Source organism: Rhinatrema bivittatum, chromosome 5 (assembly GCF_901001135.1).
Source record: "Rhinatrema bivittatum chromosome 5, aRhiBiv1.1, whole genome shotgun sequence".
Taxonomy (NCBI): domain Eukaryota; kingdom Metazoa; phylum Chordata; class Amphibia; order Gymnophiona; family Rhinatrematidae; genus Rhinatrema; species Rhinatrema bivittatum.
This window is the reverse complement of record NC_042619.1, coordinates 8,310,954-8,336,702: the sequence shown is the minus strand read 5'-3', so window position 1 is coordinate 8,336,702 and position 25,749 is coordinate 8,310,954. Positions and strand designations below refer to the sequence as shown.

The window sequence follows — 25,749 nt, the reverse complement described above, 5'->3', positions numbered from 1 at the left end:
TCTTGAAAAGATGAATTTTGGACCGTCCATTCTTAAGCTGCTTACATCAGCTGTATTAAACCCCAAAAGCCTGTGTCAAGGTTAAAGGATCTTATTCTGATCCATTTCCAATTCGGAGAGGGTCGAGGCAGGGATGTCCACTATCCCCGCTGCTGTTCGCTTTATTTTTTGAACCTCTGGCCATTAGAATCCGTCTCGGGAATCGGTGTGGGAGGGACAGGTTACAAAATGTCACTCTTTGCAGACGATATCCTTTTTACTTTGTCCAAACCACAACAAACCTTGACAGGGGTGGTAGAAGCGGTGATGGAGATTAGTTCTCTTTCAGCTTTTAAATTAAATTAAACCTTGATAAGTCAGAGGTTTTAAATATGCCTATCCTTCCAGATTATTAAAACTAAAGGTTTTCATTTAAGTGGGCTAATCGGAAAATGAAATATCTGGGTATCCTGATCAGTAGTAAGATCTGTTTTGGCTTAAATTATACACCCATGGCCTCAAAGGTATTTAAAGACTTAAGGGGTATCCCGACCATCTATCTATCATGGCTAGGTAGAATAGTCTATAAAAATGAATGTTCTCCCCAAGCTTTATCATCTTTTCAGTCTCTACCAATTCATATATCTACAGCTGCTTTAAAATGCTGGCAGAAATGAATGTTTGCTCTTATATGGAAAAGAAAACCACCCAGGGTGGCTCAGTGTTATGTTCCGACCTATATTGAGAGGTGGGTTAGGAGTCCCTAATCTCGGGTGGTACTTTGTGAGAGCTAACGTAGATTGGAACAGAAGAGTTGGGTAGCGGTGGGACAACCCTTTTTAGGTAGTGTGCAGTTATGGGCTCTCACGTGGCAGCCCCTCCTACAACGCTTACTACCCTCTGGTTATGGAAGCAATGGCGATGCAACCTAGTGGGGAATAGAAGGGGGATCTCATCTCTCGGGAAGAGATGGGGATCTGAGGGCTTTTTAACTTTCTCTAATATCAAGGATAAATATCAACTTTCCAGTAACAAAATATTCCCGTATTTACAACTAAGACAGTAAAGAGTTGGGTTGGATCTAATTCTGGCAAAATCCCAATTTGAACACTGGTGCGAACAAGCAGAGAAGCTGAAAGGGGGAATTTCTAAGATTTATAGCCTTCTTAATAAAGACCCCAGTGTGAAACCTACTTATATGACGGTGTGGGAATTATCAGACGAGGAATGGGGACTGACTTTCCTTAATACCAAACACGGTCCCACGTTTGTCCTTCTATTGGAAAATAGCTATAAAGTTCCAATGAGATGGCGCAAGATATCTGTTCATTTGCATAAAGCCAATCCCACTAGAGTGGATCAGTGTTGGCGAGGTGCGGACAGACAGGCTCTTCTACGCGTGGTGGGAGTGTCCTTTAATCGCATGCTTCTGGGGGGGCGCTCTCTGTATTCATCCAACAGGTGTTACACATTTCGCTATGCCTATTACCTGAGAGAACATTGTTAAACTTGCCTTTAGATTGCTCTTCAAGTCAGTTGATTCTGATCCATCAAATTATTCTAGCTGCCAGATGTGTGATAGTGGCGGAATGCCAGTCGGTCAATACTCCTCCACGATTGCAGGTTACTGAAAAGACAAGATATGTGAGCTATGTAAACTGACTGCCCTTAATCTTACAAACCCTACATTCTCTGCTTTTGGAATCCCTACTTACTATGGTGATCTACACAATAATGCCATACTTATGAGCTTGGACTGTACTACTGTTCATTCCCCACCATTAGCTTATCTTTTTTTTCTTTTTGGGGGAAATTGAGCTATGGTCAAGCTTCTATACAGGGTTTGTATTAGGGTGTTTATCAATGTTACCCCTGTGGTACAAAGGATGTGTTATATTATAAGTATTTATGCAAATATGTGATATAATATATTTACAACAAAAAAGAAAGCTTAAAGCCGACGTCACGCTTTTAAAGGTCTGGCGCTACCTTCCACTGTTCAGTATTTCTCTGTTTCCAGCAGATGGTGCAGACGTGTGGACTGGTGCTGTAGCTTGGAATAGACCCATTGGGGCTCCTATTGCACGGTCTTTGAATGGTTTCCCTGGTGGCATGAGAGTCGGCAAAACTGGGTGGATTCCCCAGTTCAAGGCCCTGGATCTGATGAGGGACGGTAGTGCTACGGCGCACGTGAAACCGGGCGTACTCAATGTGCTGCTCCGCAAGCAGTCACTTAACACTTTGAGCCAGCTCCACGTAAGCAGACGGCCTCGCTAACTAACTGCATGAAATCTGGGATGGTCACAGCTGTGCTGTTTCTAGTATGCCTTTCTCAGGAACTTTAGATATCAGGAGCAGTTCCCTGTTCATACCCAGATCAGTCCAGACTCCTGGGGTTTTGCCTCCCTTCCAGCAGATGAAGATAGTTTTGGTGCCACCTGCAATCCCTCAGTATTTCTGTCTCCAGCAGATGGTGGAGGGGCAAAGCCTGCAGTCTGACTTAACATAAAAAGAAAAAATCCATAGCAAGGACGGATCTGCGATTCCCAGCACAGCTTCCCTCGGAGGGTTGCTAGGTCCTGGTGGGACCATCCCCTCTGATCTTCAAGGTGGGCTAGCAGGGGGGTCAGGGACCCTTCTTCAGCTCGCTCACTCCTCTTGCCAGGCAGGGCTGGCGCCCAGGGGATCCGGGTCTTTCGCCCTGAGGGAACAGCGGAGTCTCGGCCCATTCACAGGGCAGAACCTTGTGTATTGTGCGCTGGCTAAAATTTGTACTTTAAAAAAAAAAAAAAAAAAAGTACAAGAAGAGCAGCTGGGAGTGACTGCGAGGCAGCACGACTCCCGTCCCAGGGTTTGCTGTCTCTTGACAGCTCCTGCTCTTTCCCTTTCCGGCGCTTCTCTTCCCTGCCAGCCCGGCCCCTATTTCAGTGCTGCATGGGGTGGCCTGTTCTGCCTGCCAGGATGCTCGTGTCTGTCCTGCGACGGACTCTGTGCTCGATGCTTCCCCGGGGGGAGGGGGGTCCTTCGGGGAGCTCAACAGGAGATTGTGAGTAGGCGCCGCGAGCCTGGACCCGGTCATGGTTGGCCTCCGGGGTCTAACTATCTTTTCCCTTCCATTCTTCAGTAGGTGAAGTGGGGGATAACCTGGACACAGGCTTTTGAAGGTCAGCAGGGCTATGGATAGGTTGTATTCACTACCTGAAGCTGCACTAGACCTTCTCAAGGTCTCCAAGGTGGCTGCCTCTGTTTCAGTGGTTACCAAGAAGATGACCATTTCAGTTATGGGAGTGGCAGCTCTGAAAGTTCTTCAAGACAGGAAGCTGGAAGCACATATCAAAAAGATCTTCAACGTATCTGCTCTTGGAGCCCAAGCAGTTATGTGCAGCAGTTTTATGCTGAGTGGGACTGCACTGGGTGTAGCAGTTTCAAATGGACAAATCTGATTCTGAGGCTTTTCAAGCGGAACAGTTGGAAGCTGTGGTGGCCTACAGTGCAGATGCGGTGTATGATCTTCTCAGAACTTCTTCCAGGGCCATAATATCGGTGTCTCGGTCCAATGACGACTCTGGTTGAGGAATTGTTTGTTTGATTTATTTATTTAATGGTTTTTATATACCGTCGTTCGGCATAGCCATCACAATGGTTGACAAAGCAGTGCATCAATCAATATACATTAACTTAAGTAATAAAAAGTCAAATATAAAATTTTAAAAATATTGCACATTAGAATGAAAAATATACTAGAATACAAGTACAAATGTTCATAATAAGAGCACATTCAGCTTAAAATTACAAGAGCATAAATATCAGTTAAAAGGCAAGATTAAAAAGTTAGAGTTGCAAAGGCCTCTTGGGCGTATTTAAAAATAGGGAGAGTAGTATGTTAAGCATCTTGATATGCTGTTGAGAAGAGCCAGGTCTTTAAGTCCTTTTTGAAAGTTTTGAGATTTGTTTGTAATTTTAGATCAGTGGGTAGTGCATCCCATAGTTTGGGGCTTGCGAGAGATATTGCGCACTTGTAAGAGTTAAGCCGATCGAATTGAGAGGATTGTTAGTAAACCTTCTGTTAGCTGAGCGGAGATTTCGTTGTGGAATATGAAGTTTAATTGCTGCATTCAATCAGTCTGTCCTTCGTATATAATTTTGTATACTGTAGTAAGAATCTTGTATTCTATTCGGGGTTTTATTGGAAGCCAATGCAGTGTTATTAAAATAGGTGTGATATGTTCGTATTTTTTGGTGCCGATTAGGATCCTTGCTGCCGGGTTCTGGAGTATTTGTAAAGGGCGGATGGTAGAAAGAGGTAGGCCGAGTAGGAGAGAATTACAATAATCAAAGTTGGCGAATATGAGTAGTTGCAGTACGGTCCTGAAATCAGTTGAATTTAAGAAGGGTTTGTCGTCTGAGTATTAAGTTTGTGAAATCCATCTTTTATTTTCGTTGATGTCTGTTTTGAAGTTTAATTCACTGTCAATAATGATGCCCAGGTCACATGCATGTGTGTCAGGGGCAATTTCCGACACTTGGTCTTCCAGTTTTATTGGGGGGGAAGATCGTTAAGTTAGTTTTTCTCTGTAGTGGTATGATTTCTGTTTTGTCAATGTTAAGTATGTCTCATATGAGTTAGTTTGATTATGGGAAGGTTCATAGAGGGTTTTCTTGTAAGTTGAGCGTAGGGTATTTTGAATCAGAATTAATATTTGTATGTCATCGGTATAGAGAAAATGAGTTAAGCCGAGCCCAGCGAGTAAGTGGCAGAGGGGGAGTAGATAAATATTAAATAACATGGCAGATACTGATGAACCCTGCGGGACACCGGTTTTGAGAATATTTTTGTCTGAGGGAGTTATTAATTTTTACTTGATAGTTTCTATTTGCTAGCTAAGATGAAAACCATTAGTGTCTTTTCTGTGAGCCCAATTTCTATTAGATGGTCCAGAAGTATGTTGTGGTTTATGGTGTCAAAGGCAGCTGATAAGTCTAGCAGGACCAATAAGTAACTTTGGTCAGCTGATGTTTCCTCCAAGTCACAGTTGGGGTTCATTGCCTTTTTAAAGGGAAGTTGCTGTTTGGTAAAGACCTGGAAGAGATGATCCAAGTCCCTTGGTGAGAACAAGGTTCACAAGTTGCCGGAAGATAAGCCAAAAGGAAAAGGCTCCTTCCCTTCTCGTTTCAAGGGGAGTCGCAGGTTTCGGGTAGACAGCAGTCGTGGAGTCAGTCCTTTTGAGGTCATCTTTCCGGCAGAGATGGCTGTTCCCAGGGAGCAGGTGGTACCAAATCTTCCCAATGGTCCACTCCTCAGTTCCAGTGATGAGGCCAATTGGGTTTATTTCACAAGGACTGGACAAAGATCACTTCTGACCAGTGGATCCTAAGTGTGATAAAACTAGGCTATGCTTTAGAATTCGCTCAGCTACTAAGAGACCGCTTCCTGATACCCCATGCTCTTACCGGGAAAAGAAAATGGCAGTAAGAGACATGGTTTCTTGCCTGTGCCAATTAGGAGCCATTGTCCCGGTTCCTCCGGCCGAGCAAGGGACAAGTCGCTATTCCATCTACTTCATCATTCCCAAAAAGGAGGGACTGTTCCGTCTGATCTTTGATTTGAAGAAGGTGAACGAGGCTCTGAAGGTTCCTCTGTTCTGGATGGAAACTACATTCTGTGATCGCAGCAGTACACCCGGGAGTGTTCATGGCATCCCTGGATTTAACCGAAGTGTACCTGCATATAGGAATTTGTCCCGATTATCAGAGATATCTATGGTTCATGATTCTGGGGGAACACTTTCAGTTCTTTGCTCTACCCTTTGGTCTAGCGACCGCACCTCAGATTTTTACCAAGGTGATGGTCATTGTGGTGGCGGTTCTCCGGAGGGAGGGGATTCTGGTCCATCCGTATCTGGACAACTGGCTTATCTGTGCAAAGTTGGAAGCCCTTTGTCTCAAGTGGTGAATCTGGTTCTCTGACGCTTGCAGTCTTTGGGGTGGATAGTCCATTTCTCCAAGACTCATCTTGTTTCTTCCCACAGTTTGGAATTCCTGGGGGCACGTTTCAACATGAAAGCGGGAAAGGTCTTTCTCACCGAGGAGCAGATTTCCAAGCTTCAGGTCCAGGTTCGCGGATTCTTAGACATGCGAATACCCAGGGTCTGGGAATACCTGCAAGTGCTCTGGTCTATGACCTCTAACTTGGAGTTGGTTCCCTGAGCCTTTGCTCATTTGAGACCTCTTCAGTCCATGTTGCTTTTGTGGATTATAAACTGGCTAAAAGGAAACAAAGTAGGATTAAATGGGCAATTTTCTCAGTGGAAGGAAGTGGGCAGTGGAGTGCCTCAGGGATCTGTATTGGGACCTATACTTTTTCAGTATATTTATAAATGATCTGGAAAGAAATACGAGTGAGGTAATCAAATTTGCAGATGATACAAAATTGTTCAGAGTAGTTAAATCAAGCAGATTGTGATAAATTGCAGGAAGACCTTGAGAGACTGGAAAATTGGGCATCGACATGACAGATGAAATTTAATGTGGATATGTGCAAGGTGATGTACATAGGGAAAAATAACCCATGTTATAGTTACACAATGTTAGGTTCCATGTTAAGAGCTACCACCCAAGAAAGAGATCTAGGCCTCATAGTGGATAACACATTGAAATCATTGGTTCAGTGTGCTGTGGCAGTCAAAAAAGCAAACACTGTTGGGAATTATTAGAAAAGGAATGGTGAATAAAACGGAAAATGTCATTTATTTTTTTTCATTTTTATATACCGATGTTCCTGTATAGAATACATATCGCACTGGTTTATCGTCATGCCTCTGTATCGCTCCATGGTGAGACCGCACCTTGAGTACAGTGTACAATTCTGGTCGCTGTGTCTGAGATATAGTTGCAATGGAGAAGTACAGAGAAGAGCGACCAAAATGATAAAGGGAATGGAACAACTCCCCTATGAGGAAAGACTAAAGAGGTTAGGACTTTTCAGCTTGGAGAAGAGACAGCTGAGGGGGGGATATGATAGAGGTGTTTAAAATCATGAGAGGTCTTGAACGGGTACATGTGAATCGATTATTTACTTTTTCGGATAATAGACTAGGGGGCACTCCATGAAGTTAGCATGTGGCACATTTAAAACTAATCGGAGAAAGTTCTTTTTCACTCAACGTACAATTAAACTCTGGAATGTGTTGCCAGAGGATGTGGTTAGTGTAGCTATGTTTAAAAAAGGATTGGATAAGTTCTTGGAGGAGAAGTCCGTTACCTGCTATTAATTAAGTTGACTTAGAAAATAGCTACTGCTATTACTAGCAACAGTAACATGGAATAGACTTAGTTTTTGGGTACTTGCCAGGTTTTTATGGCCTGGATTGGCCACTGTTGGAAACAGGATGTTGGGCTTGATGGACCCTTGGTCTGACCCAGTATGGCATGTTCTTATGGGATCAGTTATTGGAGCATTTTCAGCTTCCTCTCCTGGAGTTTGCACATTCCAATCTTTCTTGGTGGCTCCTCCCAGACTAGCTGAGTCAAGGCATGGATCTTGATATCCTGGTCTGGACGATCATCACTACTAATGCCAGACTCTCAGGTTGGGGAGCGGTGTGTCAGAGCCAGTCTGTTCAGGGTCTTTGGTCACCAGAGAAGTCTCTTGGTTCATCAGTCGCCTAGAGACTAGAGCAGTGTGTCTGGCGCTGCTGGCATTTCTGCCCTTGATGAGGGGAAAGCCGGTAAGAGTCTTGTTGGACAATGCGACTACAGTAGCTTACATCAATCAATAAGGAGGAACTAAGAGTCTAACTGTAGCTCAGGAGGCCCATCTTTTGGTTGCCTGGGCAGAGCACAATCTGAATCGCCTGGCAACTTCGCACATAGCAGGCTCGGACGATATGCAAGCAGAATTTTTGAGCCGGCAGTGGATAGACCCCGGAGAATGGGAGCTTGTCACAGGAAGCGATGCGTCTTGTCACTCGCAGGTGGGGCTCGCCAAGTGTGGACTTGATGGCGACCTTCCACAATGTCAAGGCCCTACATTTTTTCAGTCGTCAAAGAGAGAGGGACTGAAGGGGTAGATGCCTTGGTTCTGCCCTGGCCAACGTATGTCCTACTGTTTGTTTTTCCTCCGTGGCCACTGGTAGGCAAGATCTTGCAGTGCATAGAGGCTCATCTGGACAAAGTGATTCTGATTGCTCTAGAGTGGCTGAGGTATCTGTGGTTTACAGATCTAGTCAACCTGGCAGTGGACAGGCCTTTAAGGCTCACTCATCTACTGAATCCTCTGCATCAGGGCCTCATTTGTTTAGATAAGGCAAATTGATTTTGTCTAGCGGCTTGGCTTTTGAAAGGCAGCATTTGAAAAACAAGGGTTATTTGGATGCATTCGTCACTACTCTTACAGTCTAGGAAGACTTCCACTTCGCTTCCCTGGCTTATGCGAGAGTCTGGAGGGTTTTTGAGTACTGATGTACCAGTCGGTGAGGTGTGTCCTAGGCGAGCCACAGTAGAACATGTTTTGGCCTTTCACCAAGACTGGTCAAGGGATTATCCTTCAATTCTGAGTCCAGGTGGCAATGTTAGGATGTCTGCAAGGTAAGGTTCGCGGAATTGCTCTTTCAGCTCATTCAGATATGTGTTTTCGGGGAGTAAAGTATTTACGCCCTCCGGTCCACAGCAGTGTCCTTCCTGGAACCTGAATATGGTCTTAAACAGTATGTGTGCGCCTCCCTTAGAACCTCTGAGGCATGCAACTATGAAGAATCTCACCTTGAAGGTGGTTTTCTTGGTTGGCTGTCTGTTTAGCTCGTGGGATTTCTGAGCTTCAGGCTTTATCCTGCAGGGAGCCCTTTTTGAGAATCTCAGACGACGGGGTGTCCTTACGGAAAGTTCCTTCCTTTTTATCTAAAGTGGTGTCATCTTTTCACTTAAATCAATCGATAGAGCTCCTATCCTTTTCAACTTTGGATCCCTAGGAGCAGTCTTCTAAAGATTTAAGACGTTTAGACATACTTGGTCACCAACGATTTCTGCTTGTCAGATCATCTTTTTGTTCTATGGAGTGGTGCAAAAAAGGGGTATAAGGTGTCAAAAGCCACCATTGTGCAGTGATTGAACGAAGCTTTTAGTTCAGCTTATCTGTTAGCGTCTATCGGTTCTGGAGGGATTTTGGGCATATTCTACTCATTTTCAGTTGACCACCTGGGCCGAGTGTCAGCGGGTTTCTCCGCAGGAGATTTGCAGAGCAGCTACTTTAAAATGGTTGTTGCATACTTTCGCTAGACATGGTTTGGATGTCTGGGCTCCAGGGGCTTTGAAAGTGTGCTTAGAGCAGGAGTCTCTCAATCCCACCCTGCTTAGGGAAGCTTTGGTACATCCCAGGAGTCTGGACTGATCTGGGTACATATAGGGAAAAGAAAATTGGTTCTTACCTGCTAATTTTGTTCCTCTGCTTGTGGTGATTTAAAATCTTGAAAATGATGAGTCTGTCTTGTAGCCAGATGTATTACATGCTCCCAAGCAGTGGCCCGCTCAATTTTCAGAAAGCCCTTCAGGTCTGGTAGGCCCAGCAAGTCGGGTAGCCAGTCAAGTAATAGATCAGGCAGCAAGTTTTCTTCTATTGACTCCGGGATTCCAATTAGTTTTAAGGTTAGATCGACTATCTTGAGAATAGATTGCGATCTTCTCTGTGTCTTCCTTAAGGGATATCGCCATTGTATTCACTCATTGGGTGAGGGCGAGCATGTCATGTTCCAAAATGGAGGCCGTGTCTTCGACTTGATCTAGTCGCAGGGCAAATTCTGATAGTGTTGCTTGAAGTGCAGTTATTTGCACTGATATGCCCTTCAATTTTTTTTTTAATCAGGGCCACTATGACCGCTTCTTTAATTTCCATTGTCTGGTGAAGCGGTGGAGTTTTTCCGACTCACGCTGATGCTTGCATCAGTGACTGCCGCCATCTTTCCATTCTGCACTCTCTGTTTCTCTTTTTCTCGTTTGGCAGACTTTGGAGGTATTGAAGAGGGCAATTTGTGCATAAAGTTTGCGATCGACATAAGCAGGATCTTAGAAGTGGTCTGATTTCCAAAGCAGATTGAGGATTTAGGGATGCGGCACCTAGAGCTAGCCCAGACGCGTCTGTTCCACGTGATCCTTCACACATACGTTTTTAAACACGAGCTGACGAAGTGCACGACTACTGCTGCCAACGGTGCCGCCAACCAAGAAACCTAAGTGCCTTGCTCTCTGCGATGCTTGCTATATTAGAGCTTCACAGTTGACCTGGACTCCAACTTGTGTCAGCATTGTGAAGGAAGCCAAAGGAGAATTGGCCTCCTCGGACATTGCTAAGCCAGGCTCCTCCCATTTGGATGATGGGATGGTCACTGCCTTAACTGGAAATATGCCGAACTTCAGATTCCCTTTGACTGGGTCATCCTTGGGAGAGGGAAATCCAGCTGTTTCCACCCCAGTGCCTTCTGGATTAGACATAGGCCAGGCTGCCTTTTTCCTGGGTGGTGTTTTTCCAGGGGCTACAGGTCTTCGTACAAGCGCAGTCTGCTGTCTCAATTGCTGCTGTCCCCTCTCTCTCCCATTCCGACAGACAGGCTCTGAGCATGCCTCGCCTTATCAAGGATATCCCTGGCAGGGACCCGGATAGCAGAGACAAAGAGGAGGATACTCATTCCTTGGAAGATGGGGAAATCCCCCCTGGGTTGGAACCATATCGGACCATGTTACGGTTCTTTCACAGAGATGAATTGCCGGCCCTTGTTTCCCAGACCCTGAAGATGCTGGGAGTTCCTGGGACGGACTCTGACAGAAGCAAAGAAAAATCCTATTCTGATTTCCCTGCGGAAGACGTCTTGCTACGTTCCAGTACTGGAAGCCATCCAGGAGTTGATTGATCTGCAATGGGATGCCCCAGAAGCAAGTTTTAAAGGGGGCAGGGTGTTGGAAGCTCTATACCCTCTGGACCCAGCAGTAAGAGAACGTTTGTTTCCCTAAAGTGGGCGCACTGGTCTGTGCTGTCTCTAAGCGAACAACTGTCCCAGTGGATCACTCCTGTTCAGGAGCCATTTGGAAAAGCTGGCCCATAAATGGGGTGAATCTCCAGTTCCCGGAAGATAAGTGGAAGCAACTACAGCACCTCTCGCTTATGAGGGGCCATTCCAAGGGTCCCCAGCGTTTTCGCCCCTACAGAAATCCGAAGAGCAAAAGTCAGCAGCAAAATCTTTTTATAGAGGGAGTTAAGTCAGCTTTGAGCTTCTTTTTTTTGTCTCCATTTGCTGACAAGAGGAGATGAGTGGATTATCTGGACTGGTCTGGCAGGACTAAAGGAAAGGAAATTTAAGCAGCAACAGGCAAGTTTAATTTCACCTTTCCGCCCCAACAATCTGATCGGTCTGTCCCTGAAAAGTATCAAATAGAACAATTGTGACATCCTGTCACTTTATGTATATAATATCCTGTCACTTTCTTCCAGAGCTCCCTAATACAAGGGCAGGATCAAAATTGGTGACCCAAAGTACCTACCCCATCATGGCACTAAGTACATTTGTCAGTCTGAGAAACACACATTTTTGTGAAAAGTAGAATCTCATTGGAAACTTATTGAGTTTCACATAGAACAATGAAACTTGTCAAAGATTTTGTTCTTACAAAGCAAGATACGAATAGGAGGAACCACAGAAAGCAGAACTATTTCCCGCTCAAGGGCTTAACAAAAAAATAAATCCTGCTTTCTAGGGGTAACCACAGAACGCAGCATCCCCAAGGCCTGGCCCAGTCAGAACCCTGCCAACAGTGAGTGAAGGAGTGGATGCATTAATATCAACTTATTCCCTGCGGGGGTGGGGAGGGAGCTCTGGCCAGGCTGCTGCGGACGCCCAGCCACTTATTCTGGGCGCGTGACGCAGAGCGCTAGGGATGCACAAATTACCCACTGCGCGAGCCTCTCAGCACAGAGCGCCCAGGACAGGTGGATGTGCACACATTCAAAAGCCTGTGCCCATTTTTGATACGCTGATATTACATCGGCCTGAATGTGAATATCCATTTAAGAAAATTAGGTCCTACGTGTGTTTTTCCCATAAGGCTTTAAACAAGAATTGCCAGTGAACCCTGTCAAATGTCTTTTTGGCCTCTCCAGTAAGTAAAAGCGAGGGTAACTGTTCTTTCTTTATCCTCCAGATTATATTCAATGTTCTTCTTACATTATCCGCAGCTAACCGGCCAGGCATAAAGCCAGATTGAGCCTTAAGAATCACATCAGGTGATGCACTATTTAACCGTTCAGCTCAAAATTTTTATATCTAAATTTAGGAGGGAGATGAGCCACACAGCGTGGCGTCCCTGCCCTCCTCTGCAGTTACAGCATTGGAAGTATGCAGGAAGTCCCCATTTAACAAGTGAACTATTGAAGACCAGATGTGTGGGGCCTGATGGACCTTAGGTCTGACGCAGTTTGGCACCTCTTATGTTCTGGATGTTAGTTTATCAGCGCTCCAGCTCCTGCAGCATCAGCAGATGCCATAATCTCAGCCCGGTCAGTGCCCATCTCGCCCAGTTTATGGGTCGTGTCGACTGGTCTGCCCACGTGGGAGATTTTATAGCGGGACTCCTTTGGAAAAAAAATAAATAATGACATCAATATGTGGAGGGGAGCATCGGAGCTCTCCTGCAGTGCGACCTGCTCTTAAAGTAGCATGGCTGGAAGTTGGGTCACTGACTTTTTTTAAGGGCATTGAATTCTCTTCCCAAGTTTTCTACTACAAACGTTGGAAAACTGAAATAAAATTAAAATAGGAAAGCACTGTGGTATATAATTAGAATGAAGTGTTTAGCTCGTTTTTACACGGTTATTTGCTACATATTGGTTTTGAGCCGGTTATTCTCTTGCACTTTTTGGTACTGACTGCTTACCTGTAACCTCTGTGAGAAGGCAGTCGAGGTACTCGTAGCGGCTGTCTCTAGAGATCCTGTCCTCTTCTGTCTCAGGTTCCCAATTACCTTCCCTCCATCAGCGCTTCCATTGGGGGTGAGACGCCGCAGCGCTACGTCTGGCGCCTCTGCATAGGCCTGCACTCTGCTCCACGCTTCATGGTGGCCGTGGCCTACTGGAATCACTACCACACCACGCCCTGCCCTCACCCGTCCTATCGACGGTGGTGCTGCCTGAACTTCGCCCTCAACGTGCTGGAGAACCTCTGCCTCCTCCTGCTGACGTACGTGTCGTCATTGGAGAACTACGGTAAGTGCAAGACCTGTGGCCTTCTGTCTGAAGGAAACCTGCCCTAAAATCCTGGCGCCAGGCATCCAGGAGTCAGGTTTTCTCCAAATACTTTTTGACTATCCAAAAGAAACCTCTGCATACCCTGTACTGGGTCAAGTTTGCAAAGGTCTTTTTACCATGCATTAATCCTGAACCAGTGACATTCTCATCCTCATGGGTGTAGCCATGTTCAAGGCACGTTCAGAATACGTGTGTCTGTCACTTTTGACATCAGAGCCAGTATAAACCAAATCCCAGTGAGCTGGAGACAACTGGTAGCACTGGTTTGCACATGGCTGGAGAGATGGAAGGACTCCATAGTGCAAGTCTGACATTATTTTTAATTGATACCTAACCTGTCCCAAATGAGCCTGGGGTTGCAGCTGTTCTGGGGGCAGCACATCCTGCCTGGGTCACCCCTGAGATCCCGTTCAGCCTATACAGGATCTGTTCTGCAGTGCTGTGCAGAATGTTTTTCTTTCCCTGTGTTGATTTTCTACGTCCAAGCCGTGCTGCCGATAGCTGTAAATACAGAGCTTGAGAGTTCAGTTCTTACACAGCTAAGAGACCAGAATCTGGCACCCAGAGGCAGAGGGCCAGGGCAGCACCCCCTTTCACTCTGGGCCAGCAGCTGCAGGCTGGCCTGGATTTCTGGCGCCCTAGACAGTTGCCTGTGCCTAAATCCCAGCTTGACCACAACATTTGCAGACTCCTCTCTCTTATCACAGCATGAATTTCACCAAACTGAAACCTCTGACTTAAAGCCTGCGGGCGATCTGCTGGCACACTTGAAATAGCACAGCTTTTATTGAAGGGTTTAATTTCATGTAACTTCTGGAAGAGGAATAAAATGTAATAAAAAATGTTCTAATGCAGAATTCTGCCAACCAAAGCTGCCCCCCTGGCCTATTGCACTTTCTTTGCTCTACTTCTGCTTAAATCTGACTCATTGAGAACTTGTATTCCTTCCCTTCGCAACCTCTTGTCTTATTGTTTCTATCCGACTGTCATCCAGGGGCTTTTCTCCTGTCGGGTCCTCTGGCTGTCCTCCGAGATCTCACACAGGTCCTTTAGGCCCTTCTCCTGCTTCCATCTCCTTGCAGGCAGTGACTGAGAGGGACAGGATGCAGCTCGCCTCACAGCTGTACCCAGTGCTGCTATCTTACCACCCCCAGGTGTCGCTGTAGAGCAGGCTGTGTTTCAGCCCTCCCACCCCCATCTCACACAGGATCAGAGAGGGGTGGGCACAAAGCCCAGTACAAGCACTAGATATTTAACTTTAAATATTTATAGCCCCATCCAACCAAATCCTCAATTTAACCCCATCTATAACCTCCTCGGTCATGGCCTTAACTCAAAACCTCGTAAATGCATTTCATTGAGTGCCATCTCTGTCTTGACTAGATTGCAAACTTGGAGGGACTGTCCCTCATCTGGTATGCGCTGCGCGTATTGCGATGCTGGGCCCTCCAACCGCTGGGCCTCAAGGGTAATGGAAGCCACCTGACAGTGCTTTAGCAAAGGCGTGGAAAGCCGTCTGCACTGACGTGCACCCCTGTGGGCGTTTTTAGCACTGATGGGTCCCATTGGTCGGACGAAGCCAGAGACGTAGGAAACACGCATTCCCTGTACGTACCCGGATCAGTCCAGACTCCTGGGTTTTGCCTCCCCTCCAGCAGATGGAGACAGAGAAGTTTTACGGACTCTGTCCTATACCCCGGAGGTGCCACCTAGGGTCTGTCAGTATTTCTCTGTCTCCAGCAGATGGTGGAGGTGCAAAACCGTAGTCTGGGTTTAGTGTTAGGTTTTTAGTTTTGCTGGTATTCGTTCCTTAGGGAATCTTAAAAAAAAAAAATATATATATATATATATATATATATATAACTAAAATCAGGGACCTGGCTGTACAGCAGCCAGGCTTTAGGCTTGCAATGTGGGCAAATGCACTGGGCCTTCCTACAGGAGCCAGCCCAGGGCTTAAAGAGAGGGGAAAATGTCCTGCAGAGCTTCCTGCCTCAGCTGGGCAAGCGCTCTGCCGGAAACGTTCCCCACTCTCTGCTTCAGGAACGGGAAGGAAAACGGGTTGCAGGGCCGTTCGGCTCGCTCTTCTGCAGCCAGCAGAGCGCCGGGCTTGTCTTGTGTGTGCAGAATCCCCTCTCACTAATGCCAGCTCTCCTCTTTCCTTGCTGCAGAGGTGCACATGAATGCCTTCGTGTTCTTCATGGTCTTTTCCCTCAGCCACATGCTGCTGACGTGCATTCTCTGGCGCATGACGAAGAAAAACACAGTAAGTCACGAGGTACGGTACCCTTCCTCTCCTCTTCTGCGCCTCTGGCTGACTGGTACCGGGGGACCCGCACTGCAGGGCACTTTCTATTAGGAGCTTTCATGCGATGTTTGTTCATTAAGGGGCTGATGCAAAAAAAAAAAAAAAAGATGCGCTGACTGCAGCGCCCGCTTTCTTAATGTGCCCCTGGGGGGCCATGCAATGTATTAATTAGGGGTTGCGTTATCAAGGAGGTGCTAGGGTCGATTGTGTGCAGCTGGCGCCTGGGAGTGATCGGCTGTCCTGTTAAGAAAACGGACGCTGAATTTATAGAGAGAGTGATATACTCTTAAGTAGAAATAAAAAGTACTATATATAAAATACAGCTCATAACAGAATCAACAGAAAAAATACACCACAGCTCAAAATCATAAACCTCCGGTCAAACAAAAAGTGCCTAACATAGACCTCACCAAAACCAAAATTACAATAATGCAAGAAAAAATTGTCCAGCAGCACCACCAAATATTATGCAAAACAGCATAAAACCCTAAAATACCTGCGAGATGCAGCAGGGATTTTCTGGTTCAGCTCCTTTATTTCTTTGTCAACAGCAGCAAGGTTACAAATGGCATCTTGACTTGTACTATACATAACTTTTAACACCCAAACAGCTTCTAAGGGGTGACTCAGTTTTACCATGGGGCTGACTGGCTGCTAATGACTAGAGATCATTGTCTAAAATAAGGAGTTTTGGGTATTCCTCAGGCACTGTTGCCACAAAAGGTTTCCAGACTTAGCAAAAGCTAGCATAAGCTTTAGGTGACTGTCCCAGCTATACGATATTCCGTGGCCATGAAGTCCTTCATCTGATTTCTCAAGACCAAGAATGCTGGGAGTTTGGTCACTCAACCAATTCAGTAGTTATTAGATTAGAGCCTCCTGCCAGCAAAGCCACTCTAATCCTGGACTCTGCAACCCTTTGTACATAGTACAAGCCTGTCTGGCATCATCTACAAGTACTGAGGTCCATGGCTTCCACCTTGGATTTGGTTCCATGTGCGTACACTCACGGCCGTTACAGCATGTGCTTTTGTCGCGATACAGTCCGGTGTCGGAACAGTTCCACCTACTAATGCCACTGCTTCCAGAATCAGTCTGTTGTGGTGGCTTTCGTGCGACAATCTGGAATATGGGGGGGGGGGGTGCACTTGGACCCTCCGAATTGCCTGATAATCTCCATCGATGCCAGCCTATCCGGTTGGGGCGTGGTGTATGCAGACAAATCCGCACAAGGTCTCTGGTCACCGATGGAACTATCCTGGTCCATCAAAAAAACAAACTTTGAAATGTTTGTATGCTATTAATGTTTGTATGCTATTAATTCCTGGCTCTCCCATAATCGCTTAAAACTGAATCCATCCAAGACTGAAATAGTTCATTTAACCTCTATCTCAGAGACTTCTATTGGTCCACCTTCACATTGGTCTATAAACGGAACATCTATCCCTATTACACAATACGCTACAAACCTAGGAGTCATCATAAACTCAGACCTATCCATGAAACAACATATTTCTTCCTTAACAAAAAAATCTTTCTACAAATTACAACTCTTAAAACGTCTCCGTCCTCTTCTCTTTTATCAGGATTTTCGAACTATTCTACAATCTCTAATCTTCTCTGGTCTAGACTACTGCAACGCTCTTTATTTAGGACTTTCCGATTCTATAATTCATCCTTTGCAAATCGATCAAAACAGCGCTGCTCGTATTCTGTCAGGTACTCCCATTCGAAAACATATTACACCCATTCTTCAATCCTTACATTGGTTACCAATAAAATATAGAATAAAATACAAAGTTCTTACCATTATTCACAGCCTACTACATAACTCATCTTCCACATGGCTTTGCTCATTACTCCGCATTTATAAACCCACCCGTCATTTAAGATCACTAACTCAAAACTTATTAGACATCCCCTCTCCACGACAGGCCAGACTTGATATTACCAGAAGAAGAGCATTTTCTGTAGCAGGACCCACCATTTGGAACTCTATACCCAATTTACTTCGTTCAATATCCAATACCCAACAATTTAAGAAGACACTAAAAACATATTTATTTCAATTAGCATTTAATATTCATCCACAACACACTACTTCAAATAATCAACACTCAGTAACCTAACAATCTCTTCCATATCCTCAACATCGCTCATGTTTCCACCTTATGCCTTCCCTCCTCCCCATTCATTTTTTCCTACCTTTTCCCTCCCATAAAACATGTTTTATGGCCCAGCTCCACTTTTTACTTTATTTAATTAGATTTTTTGTTACCATGGGGTATATACCAGTTATTGTATTTTAATTTTATTTTATTTTTATCTTTAATTTTTAACTATTTATTTTATTTTCATTTTACAATGTAAACCGTTTTGACAAAAAAACCTTGTTTTGAAAAACGGTATATAAATACTTTTAAATAAATAAATAAAATAAATAATGCCAGAAGTCTAAGAAGTAAGATGGGAGAATTAGAATGTATAGCAGTAAATGATGGCATAGACTTAATTGGCATCTCAGAGACATGGAGGAAAGAGGATAACCAATGGGACAGTGCTATACCTGGGTACAAATTATATCGCAATGACAGAGAGGAGCACTCGGGAGGAGGTGTGGCGCTTTATGTCCGGGATGGCATATAGTCCAACAGGATAAACATCCTGCATGAGACTAAATACAAAATTGAATCTTTATGGGTAGAAATCCCTTGTGTGTCGGGGAAGACTATAGTGATAGGGGTATACTACCGTCCACCTGGTCAAGATGGTGAGACGGACAGTGAAATGCTAAGAGAAATTAGGGAAGCTAACCAAATTGGTAGTGCAGTAATAATGGGAGACTTCAATTACCCCAATATTGACTGGGTAAATGTATCATCGGGTCACGCTAGAGAGATAACGTTCCTGGATGGAATAAATGATAGCTTTATGGAGCAATTGGTTCAGGAACAGACTAGAGAGGGAGCAATTTTAGATCTAATTCTCAGTGGAGCACAGGACTTGGTGAGAGAGGTAACGGTGGTGGGGCCGCTTGGCAATAGTGATCATAATATGATCAAATTTGATTTAATGACTGGAAGAGGAACAGTGTGCAAATCCAAGGCTCTCGTGCTAAACTTTCAAAAGGGAAACTTTGATAAAATGAGAAATTATTAGAAAAAAACTGAAAGGAGCAGCTATAAAAGTAAAAATAAATGTCCAAGAGGCGTGGTCATTGTTAAAAAAAAAAACCATTCTAGAAGCACAGTCCAGATGTATTCCACACATTAAGAAAGGTGGAAAGAAGGCAGAACGATTACCAGCATGGTTAAAAGGGGAGGTGAAAGAAGCTATTTTAGCCAAAAGATCTTCATTCAAAAATTGGAAGAAGGATCCAACAGAAGAAAATAGAATAAAGCATAAACGTTGGCAAGTTAAATGTAAGACATTGATAAGACAGGCTAAGAGAGAACTTGAAAAGAAATTGGCTGTAGAGGCAAAAACTCACAGTAAAAACGTTTTTAAATATATCCGAAGCAGAAAGCCCTTGAGGGAGTCAGTTGGACCGTTAGATGATGGAGGGGTTAAAGGGGCACTTAGAGAAGATAAGGCCATCGTGGAAAGATTAAATGATTTCTTTGCTTCAGTGTTTACTGAAGAGGATGTTGGGGAGGTACCCGTAATGGAGAAGGTTTTCATGGGTAATGATTCAGAAGGACTGAATCAAATCACGGTGAACCTAGAAGATGTGGTAGGCCTGATTGACAAACTGAAGAGTAGTAAATCACCTGGACCAGATGGTATACACCCCAGAGTTCTGAAGGAACTAAAAAATGAAATTTCAGACCTATTAGTAAAAATTTGTAACCTATCATTAAAATCATCCATTGTACCTGAAGACTGGAGGATAGCAAATGTAACCCCAATATTTAAAAAGGGCTCCAGGGGCGATCCGGGAAACTACAGACCAGTTAGCCTGACTTCAGTGCCAGGAAAAATAGTGGAAAGTGTTCTAAACATCAAAATCACAGAACATATAGAAAGACATGGTTTAATGGAACAAAGTCAGCATGGCTTTACCCAGGGCAAGTCTTGCCTCACAAATCTGCTTCACTTTTTTGAAGGAGTTAATAAACATGTGGATAAAGGTGAACCGGTAGATATAGTATACTTGGATTTTCAGAAGGCGTTTGACAAAGTTCCTCATGAGAGGCTTCTATGAAAAGTAAAAAGTCATGGGATAGGTGGCGATGTCCTTTCGTGGATTGCAAACTGGCTAAAAGACAGGAAACAGAGAGTAGGATTAAATGGACAATTTTCTCAGTGGAAGGGAGGGGACAGTGGAGTGCCTCAGGGATCTGTTTTGGGACCCTTACTTTTCAATATATTTATAAATGATCTGGAAAGAAATACGACGAGTGAGATAATCAAATTTGCAGATGACACAAAATTGTTCAGAGTAGTTAAATCACAAGCAGATTGTGATAAATTGCAGGAAGACCTTATGAGACTGGAAAATTGGGCATCCAAATGGCAGATGAAATTTAATGTGGATAAGTGCAAGGTGATGCATATAGGGAAAAATAACCCATGCATTAATTACACAATGTTGGGTTCCATATTAGGTGCTACAACCCAAGAAAGAGATCTAGGTGTCATAGTGGATAACACATTGAAATCGTCGGCTCAGTGTGCTGCGGCAGTCAAAAAAGCAAACAGAATGTTGGGAATTATTAGAAAAGGAATGATGAATAAAACGGAAAATGTCATAATGCCTCTGTATCGCTCCATGGTGAGACCGCACCTTGAATACTGTGTACAATTCTGGTCGCCGCATCTCAAAAAAGATATAATTGCGATGGAGAAGGAACAGAGAAGGGCTACCAAAATGATAAGGGGAATGGACCAACTCCCCTATGAGTAAAGACTCTCCCATGTGGAGACCCTCAAGAGTTGGTCGCCATACTGTTTGCGTGGTCGCCGTCACCATTTTGGCTCTGTTCGCCCTGTCCGCCGTTTCGATCCGTGCGCACAAATACCGTGCCCCACACCCATTTAGAATAAAACAAGCAATCAACCCGAACCCGATCCAAAATAATCACATCCTGTACGATTCCCTCACCAGGCCACTCTTGGGGTGATCCGCCAACCCCTCCCCGCCACGACCCAGCAGGGATAAACCTCTGATATGCCCACATCTCATCACCATCGTAGGTCATCAGGAAGTCCATCCGGGCGCAGGTTACCTGCCACGACTGGGTGGGAGGCAAAAGGAAACCCGTTAAATCAGCCCCGGCTTAAAACTATCAGGGAGGTGTCCCTTAAATGTGTCAGGGATGCCCACAAGGAAATTTCCACGGGCAAAATTAACCAATCACAGAGGAGAGGCAGGCCCAAAACATGCAAGTGATCTGGGGCTCCACAGGAGGGGGGCAAAGTCAACACCGTCCCTATATTTACAGGGCAGGCTACGGAATCCCACTGCCGAAAATATGGCAGGGGTCCTGGCTTTTATTCTCTTCTTTTTGATCACAATCATTTTTGGTGGTTTCTTTCCCAGGGCATTTTTCCAAAATTAAAATTTATCTGACCTTTTCCATAAGGGGCATTGAATTTAGGGTGGCGCGATGGGATAGGGGTTGGCTCGGAGGCAGAAGAGCAGCCTGCTGTGCTCCTGGGCAGTTTCCATCCCCCAGTACTGACCTGAGCTGACCCTGCTTACGCGCTCTGAGATTTCAGCCCGTGCACCACGAGAATTATCCTCGGATGTTCCACCAGGGGGCACTCAAGGCCAGGCAAATTTTGGGTGGCGTTTGCATTGCAGTTGTTATATTAAGAAATCTAAAGGCTGAGAGACTTCCCATTTTGCTGATTAGAAGTCTTATAGCCCATCGCTGGAGGGGTGCTGGAGGGCAGGAGTGAGGTGCGTTGGTAGAGCTGTGTGAGTAACAGGATTTGCTGTGAGGCAAGAGTATGAGGGTCAGTACTGGAATAGCAGGGGGTGCTGCAGCACAGGAGCAAAGCGCATTGACAGAGCTGCAAGAAGGTTTCAGTACTGAATAGGAGGGGGCGCTGCAGCACAGGAGTGAGGTGCATTTGGCAGAGCTGTGGGGGGTGGTGTCTCACTACTGGAATAGCAGAGGTTGCTGAAAGGCAGGAGCGAGGAGCATTGGCAGAGCTGCATGAAGGTTTCAGTACTGGAATAGGAGGGGGTGCTGCAGGGTCGGAATGAGGTGCATTTGGCAGAGCTGTGGGGGTGGTGTCTCACTACTGGAATAGCAGAGGTTGCTGAAAGGCAGGAGCGAGGAGCATTGGCAGAGCTGCATGAAGGTTTCAGTACTGGAATAGGGGGTGCTGCAGGGTAGGAGTGAGGTGCATTTGGCAGAGCTATGGGGGGTGGTGTCTCACTACTGGAATAGCAGAGGTTGCTGAAAGGCAGGAGCGAGGAGCATTGGCAGAGCTGCATGAAGGTTTCAGTACTGGAATAGGAGGGGGGTGCTGCAGGGCAGGAGCGAGGTGCACTGCCAGAGCTGCATGAAGGTTTCAGTACTGGAATAGGAGGGGGTGCTGCAGGGCAGGAGCGAGGTGCACTGCCAGAGCTGCATGAAGGTTTCAGTACTGGAATAGGAGGGGGTGCTGCAGGGCAGGAGCGAGGTGCACTGGCAGAGCTGCATGAAGGTTTCAGTACTGGAATAGGAGGGGGCGCTGCAGGGCAGGAGCGAGGTGCACTGGCAGAGCTGCATGAAGGTTTCAGTACTGGAATAGGAGGGGGGCGCTGCAGGGCAGGAGCGAGGTGCACTGGCAGAGCTGCATGAAGGTTTCAGTACTGGAATAGGAGGGGGCGCTGCAGGGCAGGAGCGAGGTGCACTGGCAGAGCTGCATGAAGGTTTCAGTACTGGAATAGGAGGGGGCGCTGCAGGGCAGGAGCGAGGTGCACTGGCAGAGCTGTGGGGGTGGTGTCTCACTACTGGAATAGCAGAGGTTGCTGAAAGGCAGGAGCGAGGAGCATTGGCAGAGCTGCATGAAGGTTTCAGTACTGGAATAGGAGGGGGTGCTGCAGGGTCGGAATGAGGTGCATTTGGCAGAGCTGTGGGGGTGGTGTCTCACTACTGGAATAGCAGAGGTTGCTGAAAGGCAGGAGCGAGGAGCATTGGCAGAGCTGCATGAAGGTTTCAGTACTGAATAGGAGGGGGCGCTGCAGCACAGGAGTGAGGTGCATTTGGCAGAGCTGTGGGGGTGGTTTCTCACTACTGGAATAGCAGAGGTTGCTGAAAGGCAGGAGCGAGGAGCATTGGCAGAGCTGCATGAAGGTTTCAGTACTGGAATAGGAGGGGGTGCTGCAGGGTCGGAATGAGGTGCATTTGGCAGAGCTGTGGGGGTGGTGTCTCACTACTGGAATAGAGGTTGCTGAAAAGCAGGAGCGAGGAGCATTGGCAGAGCTGCATGAAGGTTTCAGTACTGGAATAGGGGGTGCTGCAGGGTAGGAGTGAGGTGCATTTGGCAGAGCTATGGGGGGTGGTGTCTCACTACTGGAATAGCAGAGGTTGCTGAAAGGCAGGAGCGAGGAGCATTGGCAGAGCTGCATGAAGGTTTCAGTACTGGAATAGGAGGGGGCGCTGCAGGGCAGGAGTGAGGTGCACTGGCAGAGCTGCATGAAGGTTTCAGTACTGGAATAGGAGGGGGCGCTGCAGGGCAGGAGTGAGGTGCACTGGCAGAGCTGCATGAAGGTTTCAGTACTGGAATAGGAGGGGGCGCTGCAGGGCAGGAGCGAGGTGCACTGGCAGAGCTGCATGAAGGTTTCAGTACTGGAATAGGAGGGGGCGCTGCAGGGCAGGAGTGAGGTGCACTGGCAGAGCTGCATGAAGGTTTCAGTACTGGAATAGGAGGGGGTGCTGCAGGGTCGGAATGAGGTGCATTTGGCAGAGCTGTGGGGGGTGGTGTCTCACTACTGGAATAGCAGAGGTTGCTGAAAGGCAGGAACAAGGTGCACTGGCAGAGCTGCATGAAGGGTTCAGTACTGGAATAGGAGGGGGCGCTGCAGGGCAGGAGCGAGGTGCACTGGCAGAGCTGCATGAAGGTTTCAGTACTGGAATAGGAGGGGGCGCTGCAGGGCAGGAGCGAGGTGCACTGGCAGAGCTGCATGAAGGTTTCAGTACTGGAATAGGAGGGGGCGCTGCAGGGCAGGAGCGAGGTGCACTGGCAGAGCTGCATGAAGGTTTCAGTACTGGAATAGGAGGGGGCGCTGCAGGGCAGGAGCGAGGTGCACTGGCAGAGCTGCATGAAGGTTTCAGTACTGGAATAGGAGGGGGCGCTGCAGGGCAGGAGCGAGGTGCACTGGCAGAGCTGCATGAAGGTTTCAGTACTGGAATAGGAGGGGGCGCTGCAGGGCAGGAGCGAGGTGCACTGGCAGAGCTGTGGGGGTGGTGTCTCACTACTGGAATAGCAGAGGTTGCTGAAAGGCAGGAGCGAGGAGCATTGGCAGAGCTGCATGAAGGTTTCAGTACTGGAATAGGAGGGGGTGCTGCAGGGTCGGAATGAGGTGCATTTGGCAGAGCTGTGGGGGTGGTGTCTCACTACTGGAATAGCAGAGGTTGCTGAAAGGCAGGAGCGAGGAGCATTGGCAGAGCTGCATGAAGGTTTCAGTACTGAATAGGAGGGGGCGCTGCAGCACAGGAGTGAGGTGCATTTGGCAGAGCTGTGGGGGTGGTGTCTCACTACTGGAATAGCAGAGGTTGCTGAAAGGCAGGAGCGAGGAGCATTGGCAGAGCTGCATGAAGGTTTCAGTACTGGAATAGGAGGGGGTGCTGCAGGGTCGGAATGAGGTGCATTTGGCAGAGCTGTGGGGGTGGTGTCTCACTACTGGAATAGCAGAGGTTGCTGAAAAGCAGGAGCGAGGAGCATTGGCAGAGCTGCATGAAGGTTTCAGTACTGGAATAGGGGGTGCTGCAGGGTAGGAGTGAGGTGCATTTGGCAGAGCTGTGGGGGGTGGTGTCTCACTACTGGAATAGCAGAGGTTGCTGAAAGGCAGGAGCGAGGAGCATTGGCAGAGCTGCATGAAGGTTTCAGTACTGGAATAGGAGGGGGTGCTGCAGGGCAGGAGCGAGGTGCACTGGCAGAGCTGCATGAAGGTTTCAGTACTGGAATAGGAGGGGGTGCTGCAGGGCAGGAGCGAGGTGCACTGGCAGAGCTGCATGAAGGTTTCAGTACTGGAATAGGAGGGGGTGCTGCAGGGCAGGAGCGAGGTGCACTGGCAGAGCTGCATGAAGGTTTCAGTACTGGAATAGGAGGGGGCGCTGCAGCACAGGAGTGAGGTGCATTTGGCAGAGCTGTGGGGGTGGTGTCTCACTACTGGAATAGCAGAGGTTGCTGAAAGGCAGGAGCGAGGAGCATTGGCAGAGCTGCATGAAGGTTTCAGTACTGGAATAGGAGGGGGTGCTGCAGGGTCGGAATGAGGTGCATTTGGCAGAGCTGTGGGGGTGGTGTCTCACTACTGGAATAGCAGAGGTTGCTGAAAGGCAGGAGCGAGGAGCATTGGCAGAGCTGCATGAAGGTTTCAGTACTGGAATAGGGGGTGCTGCAGGGTAGGAGTGAGGTGCATTTGGCAGAGCTATGGGGGGTGGTGTCTCACTACTGGAATAGCAGAGGTTGCTGAAAGGCAGGAGCGAGGAGCATTGGCAGAGCTGCATGAAGGTTTCAGTACTGGAATAGGAGGGGGTGCTGCAGGGCAGGAGCAAGGTGCACTGCCAGAGCTGCATGAAGGTTTCAGTACTGGAATAGGAGGGGGTGCTGCAGGGCAGGAGCGAGGTGCACTGGCAGAGCTGCATGAAGGTTTCAGTACTGGAATAGGAGGGGGCGCTGCAGGGCAGGAGCGAGGTGCACTGGCAGAGCTGCATGAAGGTTTCAGTACTGGAATAGGAGGGGGCGCTGCAGGGCAGGAGCGAGGTGCACTGGCAGAGCTGCATGAAGGTTTCAGTACTGGAATAGGAGGGGGCGCTGCAGGGCAGGAGCGAGGTGCACTGGCAGAGCTGCATGAAGGTTTCAGTACTGGAATAGGAGGGGGCGCTGCAGGGCAGGAGCGAGGTGCACTGGCAGAGCTGCATGAAGGTTTCAGTACTGGAATAGGAGGGGGCGCTGCAGGGCAGGAGCGAGGTGCACTGGCAGAGCTGTGGGGGTGGTGTCTCACTACTGGAATAGC

The 25,749-nt window shown here is 47.0% G+C and overlaps 1 protein-coding gene across 7 annotated transcripts in view; it reads left to right on the top strand.

The window, feature by feature from the left end:
* The window catches only part of PGAP2 (post-GPI attachment to proteins 2), a 162,617-nt gene that overhangs the window by 104,896 nt on the left and 31,972 nt on the right, over positions 1-25,749 (top strand). For 5 of the 7 annotated variants that reach the window (XM_029601976.1, XM_029601974.1, XM_029601970.1 and 2 more), the window contains exons 3-4: positions 12,970-13,222; positions 15,436-15,542. In XM_029601976.1, coding sequence (XP_029457836.1) covers positions 12,970-13,222; positions 15,436-15,542 — 360 coding nt within the window. The remainder of the gene's footprint in view (positions 1-12,969; positions 13,223-15,435; positions 15,543-25,749) is intronic. The other 2 variants (XM_029601975.1, XM_029601971.1) reach the window with 1 other exon arrangement.